The 23,883-nt window shown below is 40.8% G+C and overlaps 1 protein-coding gene across 1 annotated transcript in view; it reads right to left on the bottom strand.

The window, feature by feature from the left end:
- Window positions 1-3,762: 3,762 nt before the first annotated feature.
- The window catches only part of CACNG2 (calcium voltage-gated channel auxiliary subunit gamma 2), a 129,334-nt gene continuing 109,213 nt past the window's right edge, over window positions 3,763-23,883 (bottom strand). The window contains exons 3-4 of the mRNA XM_066594568.1: window positions 10,209-10,349; window positions 3,763-4,528 (exon numbers count right to left, since the gene is read on the bottom strand). Of these exons, the coding sequence (XP_066450665.1) occupies window positions 3,999-4,528; window positions 10,209-10,349 (671 nt within the window). The 3' untranslated portion in view covers window positions 3,763-3,998. The remainder of the gene's footprint in view (window positions 4,529-10,208; window positions 10,350-23,883) is intronic.

Consider the following 23,883-nt stretch of genomic DNA (forward strand, 5'->3'; position numbering starts at 1 on the left):
GCCAAACTGTAGTCAAATCTGTATCTCATCAGCTGTAAATGGTAATCCCCATGATTTTACTCGCAGAGCTGTTTTGCTGCAGGAAGCAGAGAGCTCTGTACATTGGGCAGTGGCCGGGTTAGTTCTACAGGCTGAGTCCCATTCACTTCAGTAGGACTCAGCCTGCAGTACTAACCTGGGCCTCTACGCAATGTACTGACCTGTCCGCTTCCTGCAACAAAACAGTCAGAAGTGGAACAACTGCTTTAAACGTCTCCCTGTACAATATAGAAGCCCTGTTCCCCACCACCTCAAACAGGGAAGAAGCTAGTATAGTCATGTGCCGTTCATTATGATTGGCTGAGCAGTCATATGCACAATGAATGGCATGTAACCAGTACCAACTTCTTCTAGGTTTAGAGCCCAGGTGATCTTTGCTCCTGCTGTGGATGGGGGCACACTTAAGGAGATAAGCATAGCTTATTTCCTTATTCTTATAGGGTTGCACAAAATGGCATGACCAGCTGGATTTGGCCAATCATGCTGTACACTTTCAATTTTGGCTGTGATTGGCTAAAATTTTGAACAGAATAATCTCTTCTTAGACTGTAGTCTGCCAATGGCCATCGTGAATGATTACTCGCGTTAGTTTTGCAGCCGATGATCTCTCGAAATGGCTAAAATTGTCCATTTCGAGCGACTTTTCTTAAGTGTATGGCTACTTTAAGACTGTAAACCACAGCTACAGATAACAGGATTGAGTGGTTCCCCACAAAGGCTTTGGTCTATTGCTGTAAGACCATGAAACTCAAGGGAAATAGTAAACTTAAGCAGGGTTGGATGCCTTTGTGGAAAAACTTAATAGTTATTTAGTGAAAAATGGGTGGTTGACCCTAAAAATGTATTCTGATCACTACAGCTAAAGTCATTTAGGATTTTTCTTCTTTATATGGGGACTAACTGGCATTTAGCTTACAGATGTTTGTTTTTGCCTTCCAACTGGATCAATACAGTATAACAATAAAAGGGAACTTAAAGGGATTCTGTCATCAAGTTCATGCTGCCTGAACCCTGTCCTGGGTTCATGTTGACCATGGTTTGGACAGCATGAACCTGATGACAGAATCCCTTTAATGGATTGTGTCTTTTCTCAACCTTACTATGCATTAAGTAACTTTCCATTATATGTTACATTCTATATATTATATCCAAAAAGATACCTTCTGTAATAAAATGGCTTTTATTTTGATACTCTTTGATCCTCTATATTAATTCCTTGCAAGTCTTTCTAGTTAATGTGGTCATCATGCTCAATACAAACCATAGTGCTAATGCATACTGGGATTTATCTGGAACAATTACTGAATCACATTCAAAATGTTTGTATCATGAGATCTATCTACAGATAATCACTGCACAGTTTCCACAGTCCTATTTCACCTGCTCTCATCCAATACAGTCATGAGCTGTCGACAACTGAACTACCAAGTCTTTTAATATCATCTTTAATATAGTATATTTCTCTCATCTGCAGAGCACTTTTACTGAAGAACATCATCAGGCCCAAGATACATTTTTAGTAAATAGAGCACTGGGAAGAAAAAAAAAATTGGGTTTCAAAAGACCCCTAGTTCCCCCATTATCACGCTTCTTCTAAAGGCTGACAACGGATGCTCTTTAAACCCCTCCCCTTTTATGGACGACAAATAAAGAATATATATGTATTTAAAAAAATGCTCCTTATATTCAAAAAGAGCAAAAGTCTAAAAAGATACAGCCCCGTTAAATTAAATATATTAACACTATATGACTGACATAGAAAAATAAATATATATATTTAACTCTGTATACACATACATATATTTATATAGAGCGCTATAAATATATACATTGATATATAGATATAGTCATACCTATATATTTATATGTATAAACATCTCTATGTATGTGTTTAAATCTACTCGCCTGGCAGATTGTTGGAGTCACCGATACAACGTTTTTCGAAACAAAAAAATATTTTCTGTATTTTTTTTTATATTTTTTTTCTTCAAGTCTGTAATGTGGCACTGATTCTGACCACAGTGCAAATAGTAAGTGGACTAAAAACCTGGCTTGGCACTTTCTGCATTCAAACCTAAATTGGCCGTACTGAAATTGCGTATTAGAAAAAAAGAATTGAAAATAAAACAAATAAAGTAAGCAAATCATAGCCCCCACCCAATTCTTCCCACCCCACAAGCCCAACAGTTGTGTTCTTGAAAATCTCATCCCATTTTTGTTTTCTTCTCAATCCCTCCCACATTTTTTAACCCCAGTATTCTCGTCCTTTTTGCTTCTTTTTTTTTAGTTATTTAAATGAATCAGTAAAATGAACGGGTACATAGAGGGATTCATGCATTTTTTTTCGTTTGGTTCATTCTATCCTTTTTCGGGAATTTTTTTTTTTAAATGTGTTTAGATTTTTTTTGTCTTTTTTTTAAGAAATCTGTATTTTTTTTTCTTCACTTATTTTCAGTACTTTTGTTCTCGGTAACTTGCTTTGCTCTTGTTCTGTTTGGGTCTCTAGCCCTTTCAGTCTTTGCATACCACCATCACGTATTTAACCCCTTCACTGTTACAAAGGGAGATCAATGTAGGAGTTAAATGCAATAGGTTGCTTGTACAGAAAAAAAAAAGAATTTCACATCAAACTTAGTGAGTTTCTTAGGCGTGTAATACAAGGGTTATTTCGACTGAGTAATAATGAGTATCCCTATATATATATATATATATATATATCTTAATTTATATATATAGATAGATATCTATAAATGTATAGATATATATCTATATATAGAGAGAGATATACATATATATATATATGTGTGTGTGTTATTTATATAATGTATTTTTGTTTGTGTGTTTGTTGTTTTTGTATAGTATATTTGTATTATATGATGATATGCATATTGTGTGGCTGCCCAATGCAATAGCTATACACTGCGAAATACACTGTAAATTGAGTCAGAGTAGTTATATGTATAATTAATACAGTATTTTGTTTAATGTGCCATTTATCACTATATTTGATCTTTTCCCCAATAATTAATATACTGTATTACATAATGTACTTTCAGTGGTAATAGCTAGGCAAGGATACTCACTATTATTCATACTACTGGTATAAGGAAGGATGTACTCATATTTTATTACAGTTTAGAAGGATTTTAATCCTAGTTTTATTTTTCTCCTATACGAGCAACGCTATTTTCGACACAGTCTGCATCCTCAATAAAATATCACTTCAAAATGATATATACTTACTGGAGAAGTGTCAAAAAAATGATGCCATTTCACAGTGTTTATAGGGTTATAAGTAATCGCAGTGTGGTTCTAGACCATGAATGTCAGATTTAGCAGCCGGTTTAACATTTCAGATAAACCATGTAGGCCAGATAGAACGTTTTTGCATATTACTCCAAAAACAAGGAAACACCAGTAACCACATTGAGGATATTTTCTCAAGGATGAAGACTTTTCTTTTACACATACAGATCTGTGTATCAGACTTAGGTGTCTGGTGTTGTACAATTTCTATCATTTTTGCCATAAAAAAAGAAATTGGCTTTTTTTAAAGAGGTTTTGAGAAAATCTTTTTGTTCTGCAGTTGTTTTCACCCTGTATAGACTTCATCCTATAGCTCTGTATGGACAGTTGCAATGCAGCATTTAGGGTCTGTACAGGTGGACAAGTTTGTCCTGAGCTCATTTTTCATGATTACTACAATTTTAATACATTGTTTATTGAATCATGAAAACCCAACAAAGAACTTGAAAATTCTGCATTTAAGTTTTGTTGCCTTAATTGTGGTGAAAAAGTTTTGGAAACTTATTTTAGAACCATAATGGGCCATGTGTGAACAGTTAATTTCCAGCCCAAAGCTTGATACACAGATCCCTTCATCTAGACCATATTACTTTAGCTTTCTGACCCTCATTGATCTATCTGTCTGTGTCTTTCTTCTCTTCCTCCATCTTGTTTCATACTGGGGTGGTCCTGCGATTGGCTGTGTTGGTGTGCGCAGAGTCCTTATTATCTTTGGGTATACAGTTATGAACTTGGAGGAAGCTGTTATCCGAGTTATAAGTGGCTGTGGGGGTCCCGGCTGATTTGAGAGGGTCGCGGCTCAGCGTGTACATGGAGATCTCAGTGGAGGGGAGGGTGTTGAAGCCCTTGAGGCCCACAGGAGAGGCATCACGGGAGTGGGATGGCTCCGTGGACCGGGAGCTGGAGCGGCTGCGCCTCTGATAACGGTAGCGGTAACTTGGAATGCGAGTGATTGCAGAGGACTGGAGGTAGTCCGTTGCCCGTGCTGTGGCCCTCAGCTGTTTGTGGCGGTCAATGAACATGTGAACAGCAAGCACCCCCACCATTTCAGCAATAATGAAGGAAAGGGCCCCAAAGTAAAAGGACCAGCCATAAGAGTAGCTGTTTTTCTTTGAGTCACTTTTTGAAGGGTCACCAGCATTGGCAGATATGTACACAATGATCCCAATGATGTTGCTCAGGCCTGTAAATCATAGAAAACAAAAAGAAAAAGTGAGAACAAGAAAATGGCAGTAAACATTGTAGAGCATAAATGCATAAAAAAACGCCAACATTAAGCAGGACTGGCAGAGTTGTTTTTCATATACCTTGTCTATTGAGTGCACTGCGCTACAGAACTAAATGCGTACATTTCAGGGACTTATAAGAACTGATGAACGGCGGATGCTATTTTGTATTACTTAGCTGAAATTGGTGACTCCTACCCAACAATGTTAACTGTCTCTATTTGTCTTCTAGACAGGAGCAGAAGACGGCAATTTGTCATCTTATGTAGATGCTTTAAGAGGTTGTCCTAACAGAACAGCTAATCACCAGGGAGGCTTTCTTATGAGGAGGGGATGCCCAAATGAGACAAAGCCTTTAAGTGTACCCTCACGTAAAGGGCCATTTACACAGGCTGATGACTCGGAATGAATGTTCGTCCTAACATTCACCCGATCATTTGTCCATATGAAAGTGCTGCCAATTACCCAATAAACCAGCATACACTCATTCGTAGGGTGATCACAACTTTTATGTGGTTCCAAAAATCAACTCATGTCGACAGCACATGGGTCTTTGGAAACAGCAATGTGTTGTCAACAACAATGGAACCGCAGGTGTCTAAACAGTCAGAATAATGATACAGAATTGCGAATCATTCCATGTAAATGGATCTAAATGAGTCTCAAGGAACTTACAAAAATGTCAATTGGGGCTTGTACATGGCAAAAAAGATCTTAAGTCCCATACAGGGGATGGACAAAAAAATGGAAACACCATACAAAATGCATGCCTTAGGTTACATGGGATTATAAACCATATTTCAGTAAGACATGAGACCGATTTTAAGTGGAGGTAATATGACACAGATGCTGCCAGGCAGAAGTGACCATCTACCCGAGCAACAAGGCCCTATTGGTCAGAGGTTTGAGCTACTCAGCTGCTGTTACCAGCTGGCACCCAAAACCACCCAGAGCAGGGCAAGAGGTGAAGTAAACATGTATTTGTCGGGAAAGCTTTCAGCCAAGCAGGGGTCAAAAGGGCATCTCAGTGCTAATGATTAAAATCCCATGCATTTTGTATGGTGCCTGATGGATCCAATTGACTATAATGGAGTTCAAGGATGTAGCTATAGGGGATGCAGAGGGTGCGGTTGCTACTGGGCCCTGGAGCCTTAGGGGGCTCAAAGGCCCCTCTATCATATAAGAAAGCACAAGTATTATAAATGGCACATGGATAGTTGAGGGGCCATGTTATGGATTTTGCATTGGGTCCCTACAATTAGCCTCTGCCTAAGTTTTTAAGATTCTACCAATTAACTTGGCTGCTAGTGTTGCATTGATGGGCTTCTTAAGAGATCCAACAATGCAGGGGAAGGTTGGGGGGGAAGCCCATGCTGAACTTTTGCTTCGGAGGCCATGAGCGTTTAGCTACATCTCTGATGGGGTTAGTCGAGCTTCCATCATGACACCTGGCATTTTTCAAGACATAATAGCGCAACATGGTGTGGTATTTCATCTTGGATTTTGTGGCAGATCTATGCTTGAGGCTCCAATGGAGATGTGACCAGAGCCTTTGACTACTAATATGAATGCATCAGCAGCTTTTACTATGACTTGTAAACTAATGATAATGACAATACCTTGCACAAGCTCCTCCAGAGATCACAGATGCATCTACACTATACAGATACAGGCCAAAAGCCTCCTAATTTTACCGATTGTCCGTGAATTTAGGCCAATTTGCAACCCTGGTGCTGCTGTTTGGGTATCATGCTATGCAGTAATATACCTCGGCTGATATATGCAGCATAGTGGTTGTAATAATTCCCAGCATCTGAGCACTGCAGTGTGGGTGAGAGTAGCCTCCGAGCATCGGAATATATGCATATGGTTTGCGTTTAACCACCCTCCACCACTTTGCATAACACCCTAGGTGCCGTACTCGCGTACCCTACGCCCTTGGCTTTGGTTCATGGTTTCAAAGGTCTGTCCCTGGAAATTTTTTGCCCCAGGAAATCTTACTGTTTGTCAGTATTAAACAGCTTTCTGCTTCACAATAATGTTCCTCATTTCCTGTATGTTAGATGATCATGACTCATCTCCTCTCCCTTGCTGCGGTCAGAGCAGCGGATCAATGGTCATTGTCTAAATACAGTTGTAGCAGAAGAAGGGGAAAATGTATTCACACTTTCCTGCTGCAACACCCCCAATATTGCCAATTCTAGTGGTCTGAACGCACTTACACAAGAAGGGAAACGAATGTGCTATAGAGATTGCAATATGTGATGCGGAATATAGTTGGTTCTGCTCATATTCTGCTTCTTTCGCTATCAGTGATGCCATTATTAGAAGTTCAAAGCAGCAGAAAATCCTCTATATTTCCACAATACCATTGAAGTAGTAGGTGTTACTATCTAGAATATTACTTGAATCCTTACCTGAAGAATACAAGGTTTGACTAGCCCTATATTAACTATGATCCAATATTGTATACATAAGGCCTCTCACACACTTGCCGCAACTGGCATGGGACAACACACGGCAGCTGTCCGATATATAGACGGCCCACGCATTGACATGCGTTTGCATGTCCTAAACCTTGTCTGTGATATGGACAAGAATAAGACATGCAATGAGTACGGTATTTCCATGCGGGCCATTGACTTTTTATATGTGTACCAATGTGCATAGCTCTATAGTCTATGATGGGTCCATGTGCTGCCTGTTTTAATTCACGGACAACACATAGCCTCACTATAGCGTATGGGCTATGCACATCACAGTTTTTTCACGCGGTCCCAAATACACTAGTGTACCCGAGTTCTAGAGCAGTTTAGACATTTTAGACTCATTTTTGTCAAAATCGCTGGTTTATAGAGTCACATTCACATCTGCATTCAGGCTTCCATTTGAGAATCCGTTTTCCTATTTCATTATGGGAGGAGGAAAAAGGAATCTCTGTCTGAACAGACCTAATTGACTATAAGGGCACATTCCGGGCATAGACAATTTACGAACCAACAAACATCTATTCCCTGCGTATTTCGATTGATCTGTGTTTTCTTTACATGCGTAAATACACAGCATATTTATGGGCATAAAAAAAAAGAACACAATCTCATCGATTTCTTGCATAGATGTGCACCGAATACGCACATCTGGTAATATATGCTTTAGCAGCTGTGAAATGCTGTGCATACTCCATGCAGATACCTCCAAATCATGTAATAGAGCAAGGGAGCCAAGGAACGCGGCAGGCACTAGATTTCATCATTACTAGGGCTGATATCACCAGCTCAAGGAGGGGGTGCGGTTAGAGGCATGACTCGGGATGCCCTCAGGACTACCCTTGTAACTCCAAATTGGCAATTTGCATGTTGCATGTGACACAATAAAAGTGAGTTTTTGTGCTAAATAAAAATAGTGATTTTGACAAAAACGTGTGACAACTAAAGCACTTAGTGTCTACTATAGCATCATTGCTGGGTTTTGATATGGACAAAGCTTAGAAACAAGTTTCCTTTAAATCATTCTCCAAATGAAATAGTTGGGGCGCCCACCCACTGGCGATTTTTTTTCCCTGCGAAACTCGCAGCATTTTTTTCTCTGCAGGGGTCTATGGGACTTGTAATGTTAAAATCGCGATCGCGCAAAATCGCGATTTCGCGGTAAATTGCGATTTTGCGCGATCGCGATTTTAACATTACAAGTCCCATAGACCCCTGCAGAGAAAAAAATGCTGCGAATTTCGCAGGGAAAAAAAATCGCCAGTGGGTGGGCGCCCTTAGTTGTAACAATACAAGATCTTGCACATCTGAAAATAGAAAGATCTGTAAATTGAGCATTCTTCACATTACAGTGTCACTATAGCTGCATTCTCCAGCTCAATCTGCATCAGGTGTCGAAATACACAAGCAGTAGGTTGGGCGGTCCAATTGCAGAGGCAACCACACGATGAAAAGTCTCAATCACCAGTCCATTGCTAATCTCTCAAGACTTCAAGACTTTTCTGGCATCGTACAGTTGCCGTGACAGTAGTACTATGCAGCATGCTGCCTGCATGCCTCCATGCTTGATGTCAGCTGGGGTCGGAGAACACAACTATAGTGATATTTAAAATTGTTATTTACGACACAAGATTTCCAAATACATGATCCTAGCAAAAGTAATTGGACAACCGAGCAAGAATCAAAAGTAGTATTTATTTACAAATATCAATACTTAATGGGGTTCTTTGGCCGTACTGACATTGGATACTTTCCGTGGCATACTTCCTACTAATGTCTGATACTCTTCAGCTGGGATTTCCCGCCATTCATTCTGCAAACATTTGGCGAGTTCTGTTAATGAAGATGCATTGGCCCGTCTAAAATGGTGCATGGAGCGACGTCATTGGACAGTTGAGCAATGGAAGAATGTTCTATGGAGTGACGAATTGTGCTACTCCATCTTCAAATCACATGAATGTACCTAGGTGTGGAGGATGACGAGGAATGCCTTTTGCCAGAGTGTGTTCTGCCAACTGTTAAATATGGCAGAGGTTCCATTATGGTCTTGGGATGTTTTACATGACGTGGTCTCAGTCCGTTGGTTGTAGTAACAAGAACCATGAATACGGAGGTGTACCTTGACATTATAGACAATAATGTGCTGCCAACAATGTTGTACTACTTTGGGAATGGTCAACCATACTTCCAACAAAATAACGCACCTTGTCATAAAACGCTGCTTTAAGTTGGTTTGAGGATATGGATGTTTCACGATTGGACTGACCTGTTAGCAGAAAGTAAGCCATGGAGAGGATCTCATGTCATTAGAGCCAAAGGAGGCCCACCAAGTATTAACATATGTAAATAAGTACCACTTTTGATTCTTGTTCAAATGTCCAATTGCTTTTGGTAGGATAGTGTATATATCAAGATTTCACAATTAAAAGTGTATTGGCATCTTGGGTAACCATGACTGAGATGAGAGCACCTGACTATATGTTGCAGCCACTGGTGGCCAGGAGTACAGAAACAACCAAGCTAATGGAGCTGTTCTATGGACAGGAGGTGGACAAAAATATGAAAAGACCATACGAAATGCATGGGATTTTAATCATTAGTACTGAGCTGCCCTATTGGCCTTTGTTTGTCTCCTGCCAAACTTGTGTTCACTTCACCTCTTGCCCTGCTCTTGGTGGTTTTGGGAGCCAGCTAGTAACAGCAGCTAAGTGACTCAAACCACTGACCAATGGAACCTTGTTGCTCGGGCAGAAGTTCACTTCTGCCTGGCAGCCTCTGTGTCATATTACCTCCACTTAAAATCGGTCTCTACATTTCTTATTGAAATATGATTTATAATCGCATATAATGTAAGGCATGTATTTCATACAGTGTTTCCATATTTTTGTCCACCCCCTTTAGTTTTTTTAACCCCCAGAGAAGTGATTTGAATTTTGGAGAGAACATAAGACAGCATGCATAAGTACAGAGGACCTGGAACTCATCAGGAAAGAAAACCTCTGATCACTGTAAATTGAATTTTTATAAATTAATTGCCATATTTAGAGTTTTTGGAAAGTGTAGATAAAAAGAATGATGTAAACCATTATTTTTAGACAAGCTTTATTCTTATATAATGCATTTTTTCACCTTGAGGACTAACTTATGTTACCTGCAGACACAAAGAAGATGCCAGCACTTAATATGATATTGTGTCGAGTTTTGTAGAACTCGCTGGCAGCAATGCACAGTCCTCCCATGAAGAGTAGGATCACACTGAGGATAGGGAATATACTGGAAGCCCTCACAGCTCCTGTAGAAAGAAAGTGGCAAGATCACATAGAGAAAAAGTCTGCTTAAAGAGGATGAAAAACAAGGCCACTTTCTTGCAAGAGCAGCTTCACTTCTGTTCATGAATTTGATATTTCAGCTCAGCCCTATTCAAGTGAATGGGCCTGGGCTGCAGTACTGCACACAACCCATGGGCAGGAGTTACGCCAATTCTCAAAGAAAGCAGTCATGTTTTCCTAATCTGATATAACCCCTTTAAGCTTTCAACATCAGCAAGACATTCTGGAAAACTATTATCCTATATGTGTATGATAAAACAAATGAAGTACGTGTATGGGACTGTACAATTAGGAGATTGAGCAAACTGCATACAAAGGGAATCTTCTCTTTATTATTCAAAATCAAACTAACCCCTGTGTAAAAAATCCATAAAAATTAACTAGGGCTCACTACATTTTCCTATTTGCAATAGGTAATAGTAATTTTTAAAGCCCGTTGGCAGACTTCCTTGACTGCAGACGTTTGAAGGGAACTATATAGAATCCATGCCCAAGCAAGGTGAAGGTTTATGTCTCCTCCTCTAGTCTCCAGGCCTGGTACTACCTATTAAATAGGAATTCCACCTTTCCCTAACTTGGCCTATGGTAAACCTCCCCAACACCCTTCGCAGTGGTCTGAAGTTTCAATACTTTGGAACAGCAGTTCATGAGCTCATTGATTTTCAGTACTGCTTTTTTTGCTTTGGTAACCTTGCTCCATAACGCTACGTAATACCAATAGGCATATAATTGCATGCCAGACAATGCATTATATATTTATTGTTCTTCCTCTTTACAAGTCACTGGTCAGACTGCACATGGAATATTGTGGACAGTTTTGGGTACCGGTAAACAAGAAGGACGTATCAGAGCTTGACTGGGTAGAAAGGTGGGGAACTAAAGTAATAAACTGAATAGGCAGACTACAATACCCAGAGAGGTTATTAAAATTGGGGTTATTCATTTTAGAAAAAAGCCGTCTGAGGGGCGACCTAATAACCATATATAAATACATCAGGGGACAGTACAGAGATCTCTCCCATCATTTATTATACCCAGGAGTGTAACAAGGGGGCTCTACAATATCTATGTATAGATATATCAGGGGTTAGTACAGAGATCTCTCCCATCATTTTTGTATACTCCGGACTGTAACTAGGGGGCGCTCTAATAACTATGTATAAAAATATCAGGGGTCAATGCAGAGAACTCTCCCATCTTCAAAATACTAACGACGACCTGTCCGTCCGTGCGTGAGTGAGAAGTGAGTGGGTATGTGAGGGAGTTACATGCTCCACCCCTGATCACATGACGGTTACATCATTAAAAGACTTATACGCACATGGCTGCTGTCCGGCTAGGTGTTCATTAGTATTTCATAGCAACTAAGGCCGCAGGGGGTTTGCAGTTCGTCCGTAATCTGCACAATGATGCAGGGCCAGTGATGACGTCACCGTCATGTGAAAAGGGGCAGAGCACGTAACTCCCTCACTGGGCAGGAAGGACCTCTGATGATGTCACTGTGATGTGATCAGGGGTGGAGCATGATGGTGACATCATCACAGGTCCTTCATCTCCAGTGCTGTGCTGCTTCTGATCCCTGTTGTATTGGATGAACAATGTATGTAGCAGAGCTGTGTATGTGTGATGTGCATGTAACACAGCTGTGTTGTGCATTGCACCACCAGAAGCACTGGTACTATAATTTTCTAATAATTACTAGTGTATTTATACCCAGGACAGTAACAAGGGGGCGCTCTAATAACTATGTATAAATATATCAGGAGTCCATACAGAGGTCTCTCCCAGGATCTAGTTATACGAAGGACTGTGACTGTAACAAGGGGGCACCCTCTACATCTAGAGGAAAGAAGGTTTCTACACCGACATAGAAAGGGGTTCTTTACTGTAAGAGCAGTGAGACTATGGAACTCTCTGCCTGAGGACAAGGTAATGGCAAATTCAATAAAAGATAATAAGAGGGGCCTGGACGCCTTTCTTGAGTGACACAATATTATATTTTATAATCATTAATAAATTCAGAAGGGTTGATGATCTGGGGATTATTGAGATTGGAGTCAGGAAGGATTTTTTCTCCCTAAATGGGGAAAATTGGCTTCTACCTCATTGGTTTTTTTTTTGCCTTCCTCTGGATCAACATTGGGGGCTAATAGGCTGAACTGGATGGACATACGTCTTTTTTCAGCCTTATATAATATGTTACTATGTTAGTATAGCTCATTACCAGGAATGGCCAAAGTAATGAAGAAGCCAATAAACTCAAGGAGCAAATTTTTTCTTGCACAAAAATAACTTTTGAGGTAAAAATTATATTAGGGCGTGTTGGAAATATCCTGCAGGTTGACTAGCTTGCTTCTTTGATTTATCTAGCCCTGATGTTATGATTAACATAACTGGATTCGCAGATATACCCACGTTCAACCAGTTCTTCACCAGCCAGCATCAGCTATGCAGTAGGCGTGTATACATCTATTATGACGATTGCTATGTCATGGTGCTTGCTGTTAGTGGAGTCTGTTGCAGTGGAAGAAGAAGGAAATTCAAGGAGAAGTCTTGAAGCCAATGGTGGGGTTCTTGTAGTAATGGTCCCATTGGGAGTCTAACTAGTTGCTGATCATGGACAGAATATATAGCATACTGCATTTTGAAGACAGCATTGAAGATTGATTGCTTTCCTCCTCATATGTGTATTGTGATTGGTACATTTTCAGCTTGAATGATCATTAAATGAATAAGTCAAATGTTGGATATTAAAATGTATCTGTCTGTTTTACTGCAGGAAAAAAACTGGTAATGATCAGATCACAGTTTGCATCCATCTGATTCTGGAAATTCAATATCAATTTGATATTCGTGTTTCAACTTAATTCAGTTTATTTAAAAATGATTGTGGAGTAACAATATGGATTACATTGTTTATGAAATCAATTCGAGGTAGATTTACCTAAAACAAAAAACAATTGCTTTTGACTAGAATCAATTGTATTTTACACAGTCGAAATGTTGAAGTGGTATCACTAAGCATCTGAGTGCCTTTATACCTTGTAGGTTCCGTATATACTTTTTCCTCTGCGTAGATGCAATCGTTGTTGATACTATAGGGGTGAAGAGACAGAAGTCTTAATCAGACCCCTACTTCCAGAAGGGCACATACACCTCTGACAATAAAAAGAACAGCAGCACCATATGTGGACGGTGTGGAGGCACAATTATGGGGGGCACCATCACACATACGGTAAATGCCCTTTGCATTTGAGAGGGTAGGATTTTCTGATAGGACATATGAGTATCTTCCTCTGCCCTCCCAGGTTTCAATTGCAGCCTGATTGGTTCTATGTGGACATGTGGGTGGTGTAGGGGGTGCAAATAAAAGAAAGGGCTTCCCTCCCTCCTCCCTCTGCTAGCTTTCTGTTCTGATGCAGTCTGCCCACCCTTCCTCCCTTATTATTGCACTTGGATTTGTATTTCATGGTTATACAGTACTGTGCAAAAGTTTTAGGCAGGTGTGGGGAAGAAATGCTGCAAAGTAAGAATGCTTTTCAAACATAGAAGCGTTAAAGGTTTATTTTGCCAGTTAACAAAATGGAAAGTGAATGAACAAAAGAGAAATCTGAATCACATCAATATTTGGTGTGACTGTAGGACAACATTAGTCCTAACCAAATCCCCAATTCCATTGGCTGAAATGCAGCCATAAACTTGCAAAGAACCTCCACCTGCAAACACTCATTATTGTACCGCTCTTCACCATGCTTCACTGCTGCCTACAGACATTCATTTTTGTATCTCTCTACACTATGCTTCACTGCTGCCTGCAGACACTCATTATTGTACTGCTCTCCACCATGCTTCACTGCTGCCTGCAGGCACTCATTATTGTACTGCTCTCCACCATGCTTCACTGTTGCCTGCAGACACTCATTATTGTACCACTCTCCACCATGCTTCACTGCTGCCTGCAAACACTCATTTTTGTATCTCTCTACACTATGCTTCACTTCTGCCTGCAGACACTCATTATTGTACCGCTTTCCACAGTGCTTCACTGCTGCCTGCAAACACTCATTATTGTACCGCTCTCCACCATGCTTCACTGCTGCCTGCAGGCACTCATTTTTGTATCTCTCTACACTATGCTTCACTGCTGCCTGCAGACACATATTATTGTACCGCTCTCCACCTTGCTTGACTGCTGCCTGCAGATACTCATTACTGTACCTCTCTCTAGGCCTTCAGCAAACAAATTGCCTTCTGTTAGTCAAATATTTCAAATTTTGACTCATCAGTCCAGAACACCTGCTGTCATTTTTCTACACCTGGTTTCCTATATTTTTATGCATACTTGAGTTGCTTGGTCTTCTATATAATGTGTCTACATTGAAGGTGAGGCTTTTTGGATGCAATTCTTCCATGAAGACGACTTCTGGCCAGACTTTTCCGAACAACAGATGGATGTACCTGGGTCCCACTTGTTTCTACCAGCTCTTAACTCATGGCACGCTGATCAACTTCAGATTTCAAAGGGAATTAGGAATTATGTGATTTTCATCTGCTGCATTGAGTTTCCTTGGCAATCACTGCATCTACGATCTTTAGTGTTGTCCAGTTCGTTGTGCTTCTTCAAAAGAGTTTGAGCAGCAAATCTTGAAATCCCAGTATGCTATGAAATCTTTGCCTGGTTGAGACCTTGCTGACGCAGTATTACTACCTTGTGTCTTGTTGCTGTGCTCAGTCTTGCCATGGTGTATGACCTGTGACATGAAACTGTCTTCCACAACCTCACCTTTGTGGCTGAGCTTGGCAGTTCCTCCCTATGTTTTAAACCTCCTACACAGCTGTTTCTGTTTCAGTTAATGACCGTGTTTCAACCTACATATGAAAATGATGATCATTATCACCTGTCTGGTATAACTGGTTAATCATACACCTGACTATAATCCTACAAACAAATCTCTGACTTTAAGCAACTGTACATAGAAGAATGTTGTTTTGAAGACAAAGGGATGGTCACACCAAATATTGATTTGATTTAGACTTCTGTTTTGTTTATTCATTTTGCATTTTGTTAATTGACAAAAATAAACTATTAACACTTCTATTCTTCAAAGCATTCTGACTTTGCAGCATTTTTTTCATCTGTGCCTAAAACTTTTGCACTTTTGCACATTGTATATTTATTATTTCATCTTGTATAAAAAATTATGCATGTTTTATATTTTAGATGTCCTATCTGGTGGGATGCCCAAGGGTACATGCACACAGGCTTTTTTTCTGTTTGATTTTTTGACTGAAATTCGGTCTGAAAATCAGACGGAAACAGCACCCATTCGTTTGTATGGGTACATGCACACAAATTTTTTATTTAACTCGGACTGATAATCTGAGTAAAAAAAAAAATATTGTAGCATGTCCTATTCTTGTCGAATTTTCAGACAAGAATTGCACATGTCAATGTGCTGAGTTCAGCACATCAGACAGCACATGGACAGGACTTTTAAATCACCCGTGTGCACATACCCTTACATGGTTAGAAAAATCTGATTGAACATTGAAGATGTGCCCACTGCATGCAAATGTGGTTGGATAACACACAATATGGTGTCTTAAAGCTCTGACCAACTCCCACTTTCAAAAACCTACCTTTTATTTTTAGTTTTAACAGGTTTTTAAACCCACCTGGGACAAGTTAGTTTTTCTACACACAGTCTAGATCCTACTAATTCCATACAATCATATTATATAAAAGGATCTCCATATCATCATGAATATTTGATCTATATTGTAAATAGAATGATATAATTATATATCATACATTTATTATTAAAGGCTGTCGGGCCCAGGTGATGATCTGGGTGTTGGGCCCATGTTAAGCTTTTGCCCTGGCTCCTGCAGCTTAAAATTACACCTCTTGTTCACAACTTGAAGTGGTCAACCCTTGGACACTCATTCCATAATTCCCTAAAAGGGTTAACCCACAAGAAAAATATTGTTTCTAGTTGAATCCAGCCCATAATTATAATCTTTTTTGTATTTAGACTTATTATATCCAGATACTCCAGGACCAATGTTAGAATAGCTCCACCTGCCCTCCATATTCTGTGTCCACCTCAGAAATTGTTCCACCTGCTCAGTTTTGCTTCTCTATATAGAAGCAGGATTGAGTAGGTCTGTCCACCTTGGAACAATTACTGAGGTGGACATAGAATAGAAACAGCAGGTGGCGCTATTCCAACATTAGTCCAACATTAGTCCTTGAATATCTGGGGATAGAAACATTTTTTTAATAAGTAAAAAAAATGTTTAGAATTATGGGCTGGATTTAACTGGAAACAATATTTTTTGTGGAATAAATTCTTAAAGCCCTTATTCATTTAACCAGCAAAGTCTATCACCATATAGCTTCTTTTTACTTTCACATTTATTATACTGGATACATTACATTTTAATGCATTTTAATAACACTTACAAATCAAAGGGGTTATCTGGGCCTTTTTTTCCCAAAGGCTACTCAGCCTGCAGTACCAATGTAGAAGAAAGCATACTCGCCTTCCCTGCTCCCCCTCCACTCCCATTCTGCTGGTGCCCATTCCACACTGGCCTTGATTTCTAGGTGCAAAACAATGACATCCCGATAACAGCACTTAAAATCATAGAATGGTAGAGTTCGAAGGGACCTCCAGGGTCATCAGGTCATACCCCCCCGCTCAGTGCAGGAGCACTAAATCATTGCAGACAGATGTCTGTCCAGCCTCTGTAGACTTCCATTGAAGGAGAACTCACCACCTCCTGTGGTAACCTGTTCCACTTATTGATCACCCTCACTGTCTAATATCTAATCCATGTCTCCTCCCTTTCAGTTTCATCCCGTTGCTTCTAGTCTTTCCTTGTGCAGATGATAATAGGGCTGATCTCTCTGCACTGTGACAGCCCTTCAGATATTTGTAGACAGCTATGAAGTCTCCTCTTAGCCCTCTTTTTTGCAAGCTAAACATTCCCAGATCCTTTAACCGTTCCTCATAGGACATCATTTGCAGACCGCTCACCTTCCTGGTAACTCTTCTCTGAACTTGCTCCAGTTTGTCTATTATGTCTTTTTAAAATCGGATTGCCCAGAACTGGACACAGTATTCCAGATAAGGTCTAGAACACCCAGAGATGAAGACCAGCAGAGAAGGTGAATATATCTTCCTTTTTGTAGGTACTACAGGCTGAGCCAGTTTTTGAAAAAAGATATCCCCAGATAACCTCTCCAACTATTGCCCTTAAAATCTCCAGAGTCCATGTGCCAGGATTAACATACGAAAACATGAATTGTTCATCATAAATCCCAAACAATCTGAAAAAAAAACCCCGGAATGCCACAATATACCAGACTAGATCATATGCTGTATGCATATTATCATCAGGAAGTGTGTGTTGTGTAACATTTAACAAATGCATTTGCAGAGGTTACATCACCTTGGAAAAACTTGCAATATCTGAATGTGTTGGTGAGATTATGACTCTCGTTGGAGCTTGTCTCAACTAAACATCTCTTCTGTAAAACGTACATAGGTGTGACTTTAATGTGACACTGCAAAACTTACTGTAGTTGTCAGATTACTGCCCTGTTTAAGACGTCACACTGTATCCAATGGCCTGTGTGAAAATATGATGCTGCAAAACTTTCTAAGAACAAGACTTTACAAACTTGATCAACAACATGCCTGAGGCTCTCTTACATTGTCATAACTGCTTTATTGATTTTTTTTACTAAAATTTTGGTACACAGCAGCTGCATTATTAGTTTACAGCAATGTTGGTGACATATACTTTCGATTGTACTCTTCTACCATATATTTAGGTAGCATCTGAGGTCTATGAGAAAGCCACAAGGAACACACCAGCTTACAGATGGGCACCATGCACTTATTACTCAGGGTCATCACCCCAATATCTTTATCTTTCCCATCTGTAAGATGACCATACATATATAAAAGAAAGCCATGACTATATGAAAAACACAATATGTCAAAGTGCCACCACGGTCCAGGTCCAGATTTATGTAGAAAAATTACTATAGACTGGTCAGAAAGAAAAAGCAACTCAATTTGGTGTAATTTCTTAGATTGTTTTTAACTACAATGAGTGCCAAATGTTTTTGGATTTAAATAGTTAAATGACCTTAAGTGAAGCTGATATGATATTTATGCCTAGTGCAGGGTCTGGAGGGCTTTACAGATTCATCACTGCCCCTTAAGCCCTGCACTAGGGGCCAATGCTCCACCGGTTGTTTGCTAACAGTGTAGTTCTTCAGGAGAGGGTTAGTGTTGCTCAGGTTCTTACTAGTAGCAGAAAGGATTTGACCAACCGGTATTGGGCCTCTTCATTCCGAGTGCCTCAGAAAAACCTCATGGTCTACCTCTGTGTTATGCCTGCTCTTACTTAACAGTGTATCCAGCTTTGCCTGGAGTATTCCTTTAATGCAACCCAACAATCAGGAGCCGAAGTGAAGCTCTGCCTTTTGATTAACATTGGCGCTATAATAAATCTTCATTATTGTTTGTGCTGTTTGGCTTTATTTTCCAGTTTGTTTGCACTGTATGCAGGGAAAAAAGTGCTTCTATGTGGAAAACGTCAACAAACAAGCTAGGGGCTGCTGATGGATCTTGTTGTGGCTGTATTTTTATTCTAATTGTGACTTATGTGAATACTTAGGACAGCTCAGCTCATTAACAGTTGAATACAAAATGCTCATTAACACGTAAATATACAAACTGATCAGTTAAGGTATAAACACCTAATACTTGCATTGAGTATTCATGTTTTAAGGGGATATTCCGGCTACAAATATTTATCACTTATGTACTTAATAAATCCTCTCCTTCATGCCCTTCAACTACAGGACTGTGGAGAGGTAGTCGAGCGTGTATGCTACCACTCAGTTCAGACGCTACTTAACCACTTCTTCATTGGTCTCATTGATTGAAACCTCAAGGACCAAACAAATAGATAATAACCATTTGTGGCTGGAATACCACTTTAACGAATAGGGCTGCAAGAGGTATTACGGCTGGGCTCACATCAGCACTATACCATTCTGTTGTTTGGCTCCATCCTATGAGCCGAACAACTGAGAAACCAAAACTGCCGAATCCAGCACATGCCAAACAAGAGTGGCGCTAGACGGACCTCATTCAGTAGAATGGGGACCATGTGGTTTCTGGCATGCCCTCCAGCATTTTATTGTGGAAAATGTATAAATATTAAAAAAAACTGGTATCTCAGCACTGCTCTCCAATAAAGGTCGTAAAACAGTAGGATTAAATATCGAACTTCTCTTTTATTAGATGAATTAAAAATCAGCAGTAGATACGCTTTTTAGAATGAACTCCTTCATCGGTCTAGCTGGGTAGAACATCACTTTTGGGGCTGGAGGATGTAGATCCATAAGTGTTGGCGGTGCCAGGAGCGGAGATGAACCGGGTCTGGGAACACCAGGAGAAGTGGTGCAAAATATCACAGCAGATAGAATTTTTGCGCATAGCTAAAACAAACTAAAAAACAGATAAAGACATCAAAGAAGCTAGTAATATACTGTACTTTAGTAGTCATGCTGTTTTATGCACCTGCTGACTACATAGCCAATGTTAATAAAAGGTGTCAATTCCCTTAAAAAAGGTTTTCTCACTACATTCATCTTTCTGAAAATCTGATTAATATTATAGTCAGTGAAAATGACAGTTTCGCAGTCTCCAAACCACGACCTATAACAGACTAGTTGCTAGGGATGTGCTGCTTGAAAAGCCCATGTAAAAGGCTGTGACGGTTAAACTATTTATCCTACAACCAGTCTGTCTCAAAGCACTAAGCTGTTTAGCTCAGGGCTGGATGGACACTGTGCAGAGAAGGGGAAAAGCAGCTTGAAAACAAGTAATGAAATTCCTCATCTCAGGTTTTGGAGTTTGTCACATTTTCTAAATATAAATGTAGTTGTAGAGCAAGGGTGTCCAACCTTTTGGTGTCTCTTGGCCTCACCGGAAAAAGAAGAGTTGTCTTTAGTTGCACTTTAAGTACACGAACACTAACGAAAGCTGAGAAGCGGAAAAAAAAAGGTCCGTGTATAATTTTCGTGATATCTGCCACCTAGGGGCTCACTGCCAGATTCTAGTCTGGGGTCAAGCACACAGCAGTGGAACATTTATAGTGGAACATCCTAAATCTGTTAACATTAGCTTGTCAATAATAAACACAGTACTAGAAGCTCATAACATAAATACGGCACCAGGACCAGGATTGTAACAACATGAGAACCAAGCTCAGTACATAAATACAGCTGCAGAACCAAGCTCAGTACATAAAAACAGCTGCAGAACCAGCTCAGTTCATAAATACAGCATCAGAACCAGGACTGTAACATAAGTTATGGTACCAGAACGAAACTCATAGAATAATTAGAACACCAGCAGCAACCTTATAACATAAATATAGTACCAAAACCAAGCACATAGCATAAATACACTGCCCCCACCCTAATAAACATATGTCAAATGTCCTCTGACTAGAACATGGCCCATTCACTGTGCCCCCTGAATAAAAAAAGGGCAGAAATAGCCGGCGCTGCTCCTGTGCTGTCCTTCGGCTGCAGGCGCAGAGAAGGCCTGGCCTCTTCTTGCTGGACTTCTGCGTCACACAGAAGTCACTTTATGATGGGTTAGAGAGTCAAGTGGAGCTCTTCCCTCTCTGCAGAGCTGATAGCATACAAGTGGTCCCTAAACATACAGTATTAATTAGTTCTGGGACCACCATTGTATTTTGAAAATATTGTATGTTGAAACCAGAACTCTATGGAAATCTGGTAATTAATTCTAAAGGCTTCAAATGTCAAACGTTCTTATATATAAATGTCAAAATCCTTATATATAATAGTCAGAAGGGAATACCAGACACTGGGAATCACTTTCTACATCTTTAGGGTCTGGGATTATAATGCAGAGGACATGCTAATCTTGTCCTGTTGAATTTGGCCAGGTTCACACAGGGCTTCTATGTGCCGCAAGTCTTTCTGCCTGGGGTTCAATACGGATCATCAAAAACAACATTCAGACAGAAGCCAGCACAAAACCATAGGATGTCATTTCCAATATGGAGACCAAGGTACATGCTTTGGACTCCGTTTCTCAGGTTTTCGTTTGTTGTCAGCATTTGTGCTAGACAGGATAGTTTAGTAAACCGAGTCCAAGGTTCTGCTAGGATGCCATTTTTGGTAACCCAGACGGAACGCTGGCATGGAAAGGCCGGGCCCACAAAGAAATACAGTGTGGACCCAACTAAGATAGAATGTTGCCAATTCCTAATGTTGGAAGGGAGCCTTCCGTCAGCATTTTTCAGTACGCTGTGGGATACTGTCTGGGGGTTACATCACAGGTGCTGAAAACAACATTGTGATGAAACCCCAGAACGGAAACTATCGGAACCATTCATTGTCATTCGTGAAATGGACACCACTTTGCTATCTATTTGAGAAGATTTTCTTTCATTTCTGTTATATTTGGCGCATGGGATAATGTAGTTGACTGCAATATTCCATACTACAAATAAAATAGAAACAAATCGAACCCCTCTCAAGTGGATACCAAAGTGGTGTACGTTTCACTAATGATAGAAAATAGTTCCGATAGTTTCCGTTTTGGGGTTCTGTCAGAATGCTGTTTTCGGCACCTGTGATGTTACCCCCTGGACAGTATCCCACAGCGTACTGAAAAGCGCTAACAAAATGCTCCCTAATATTTCGACAAGGCAGCTTGCAATTTCCACATTGGACCACTACTATGAAAGGGTTAACTCAGCCAGTGTGAATAAACTGTAGGAGAGTTTGGAGAAGAAGATCACACGTGAGAAAAAGATAATGGAGAAGCCTGAAATAATATAGTGACAGCAGGCAGACGGAGGAGAGAGGTCCGGACCGACATGGCAGGACAGGAGGAGGCTTCTCAAAGCTCTGTCTCAACGTGAGCACACTGTTCCTGCTCGGAGATGGGGGAAGGACACCCATGGCAGCAGAGCTAAGCATTAAAAGCAGCTGAGAAATCATTGGTTTGTGCAGTCAGTCCCAGTCTTCAGAAGAATCAACCCCTCAGCACAGAGGCGTAACTTGAAACTCCTGGGCCCCAATGCAAAACCTGGAATGGGGCCCCCAACTATAATGCTTTATTCATAGTACTGGGCTCCCTATATGGAGAAGAGAGGCCTTATGGGCCCCCCAAGTCTCCTGGGCCTGGGGGCAACCGCATCCCCTGCATCCTCTATAGTTACGCCCCTGCCTCAGCATGTACATTGTAGCCAACGCATGCCCATGAGTGGCTGGATCTTCTGGACTGACCACAATCACAATTTAAACTCTCATGCCCCATAGGCCTCTATCTCTGCTTAAAGACTGGCTTGAGGGGCACCTGCCCCTGGCCCAAATCCGCCACACTACCACCACCACAGATAAGTAAAAAAAGTCCTCACATAATAATCCTAATCCACAGTCCTCTGAACAATCCTCATGAATTGCCACAGTGCTTTACAGAACCAGCATTCTCCTCCAAAGAATCCTCCATCATCCTCCACACAAACTCCATCCACCTTACAATGCCTCATCGTCCCCCTCAGTCCTCTAAACAACGCTCATCATCTTACTGTCCTGCAAACAGCCCCCATCAATTGCCACAGTGCTTCACACAAACTCCATCGTCCACCAAACAATGCCCCATCATAGTAAGACCACACAACTCCTATGGGCCCATGGAATAGGGGTCTCGTGGCTGAATGGCCACCTGTCTCACCCCTGACATGCCACATCCTTCCTCTGGACCTCCAGCAATAGAAGCTTCACTTGCATTCAGCTGCTCTCAGTTCTTGTACCGGCTGCTCCTCCACCTCCTGTCTGCTCTCAGTGTAGTGTGGGAGAAGCAGCCTGTGCTGGGATTGAGAGCAGCTGAATTTAAGTGAAGCTTCTGTTGTTGGAAGTTCAGGGGAATGGAGCACAACAGTGCTCTGTGGGACACAGGGGGACATCAGTACTTTGGGGGAATGCAAGGGCACATGAGTGCTTTGGGAGGGTCAGTGCTTTGTGGGGCCACATAGGGGACACTAGTATTATTGTGGAGGGGGGGGGGGGGGGGTTACTGAGTGGCTCCTTAGAAGTAGTGGCAGGAAGGTAAGGACCATTTTACATGGGCCGACTGTTGTTCAGATTCTCGCTGGATCTTGGGCGACTGAATGACAAATGAGAATTGGTTCATTGTTTAGTTTCTGCAGGTATAAAAACCAAACAATGCTTAGCCTTTGTATGCAGGCTGTTGTTTTTCTATGAATGATGGCCTGTTTACTTTGAATGGAGATGGGCGACCAGAATGATCTCCAGCCTGCTCGGCCTCCATTACTGAGCACTCATCATTCCTGTATGAAAGAACTGGAACAATTATCGCTGGGACAACAATCACTTTGTAGACTGGTATTTGACTATTATAT

Source organism: Eleutherodactylus coqui, chromosome 3, assembly GCF_035609145.1.
Source record: "Eleutherodactylus coqui strain aEleCoq1 chromosome 3, aEleCoq1.hap1, whole genome shotgun sequence".
Lineage (NCBI taxonomy): Eukaryota > Metazoa > Chordata > Amphibia > Anura > Eleutherodactylidae > Eleutherodactylus > Eleutherodactylus coqui.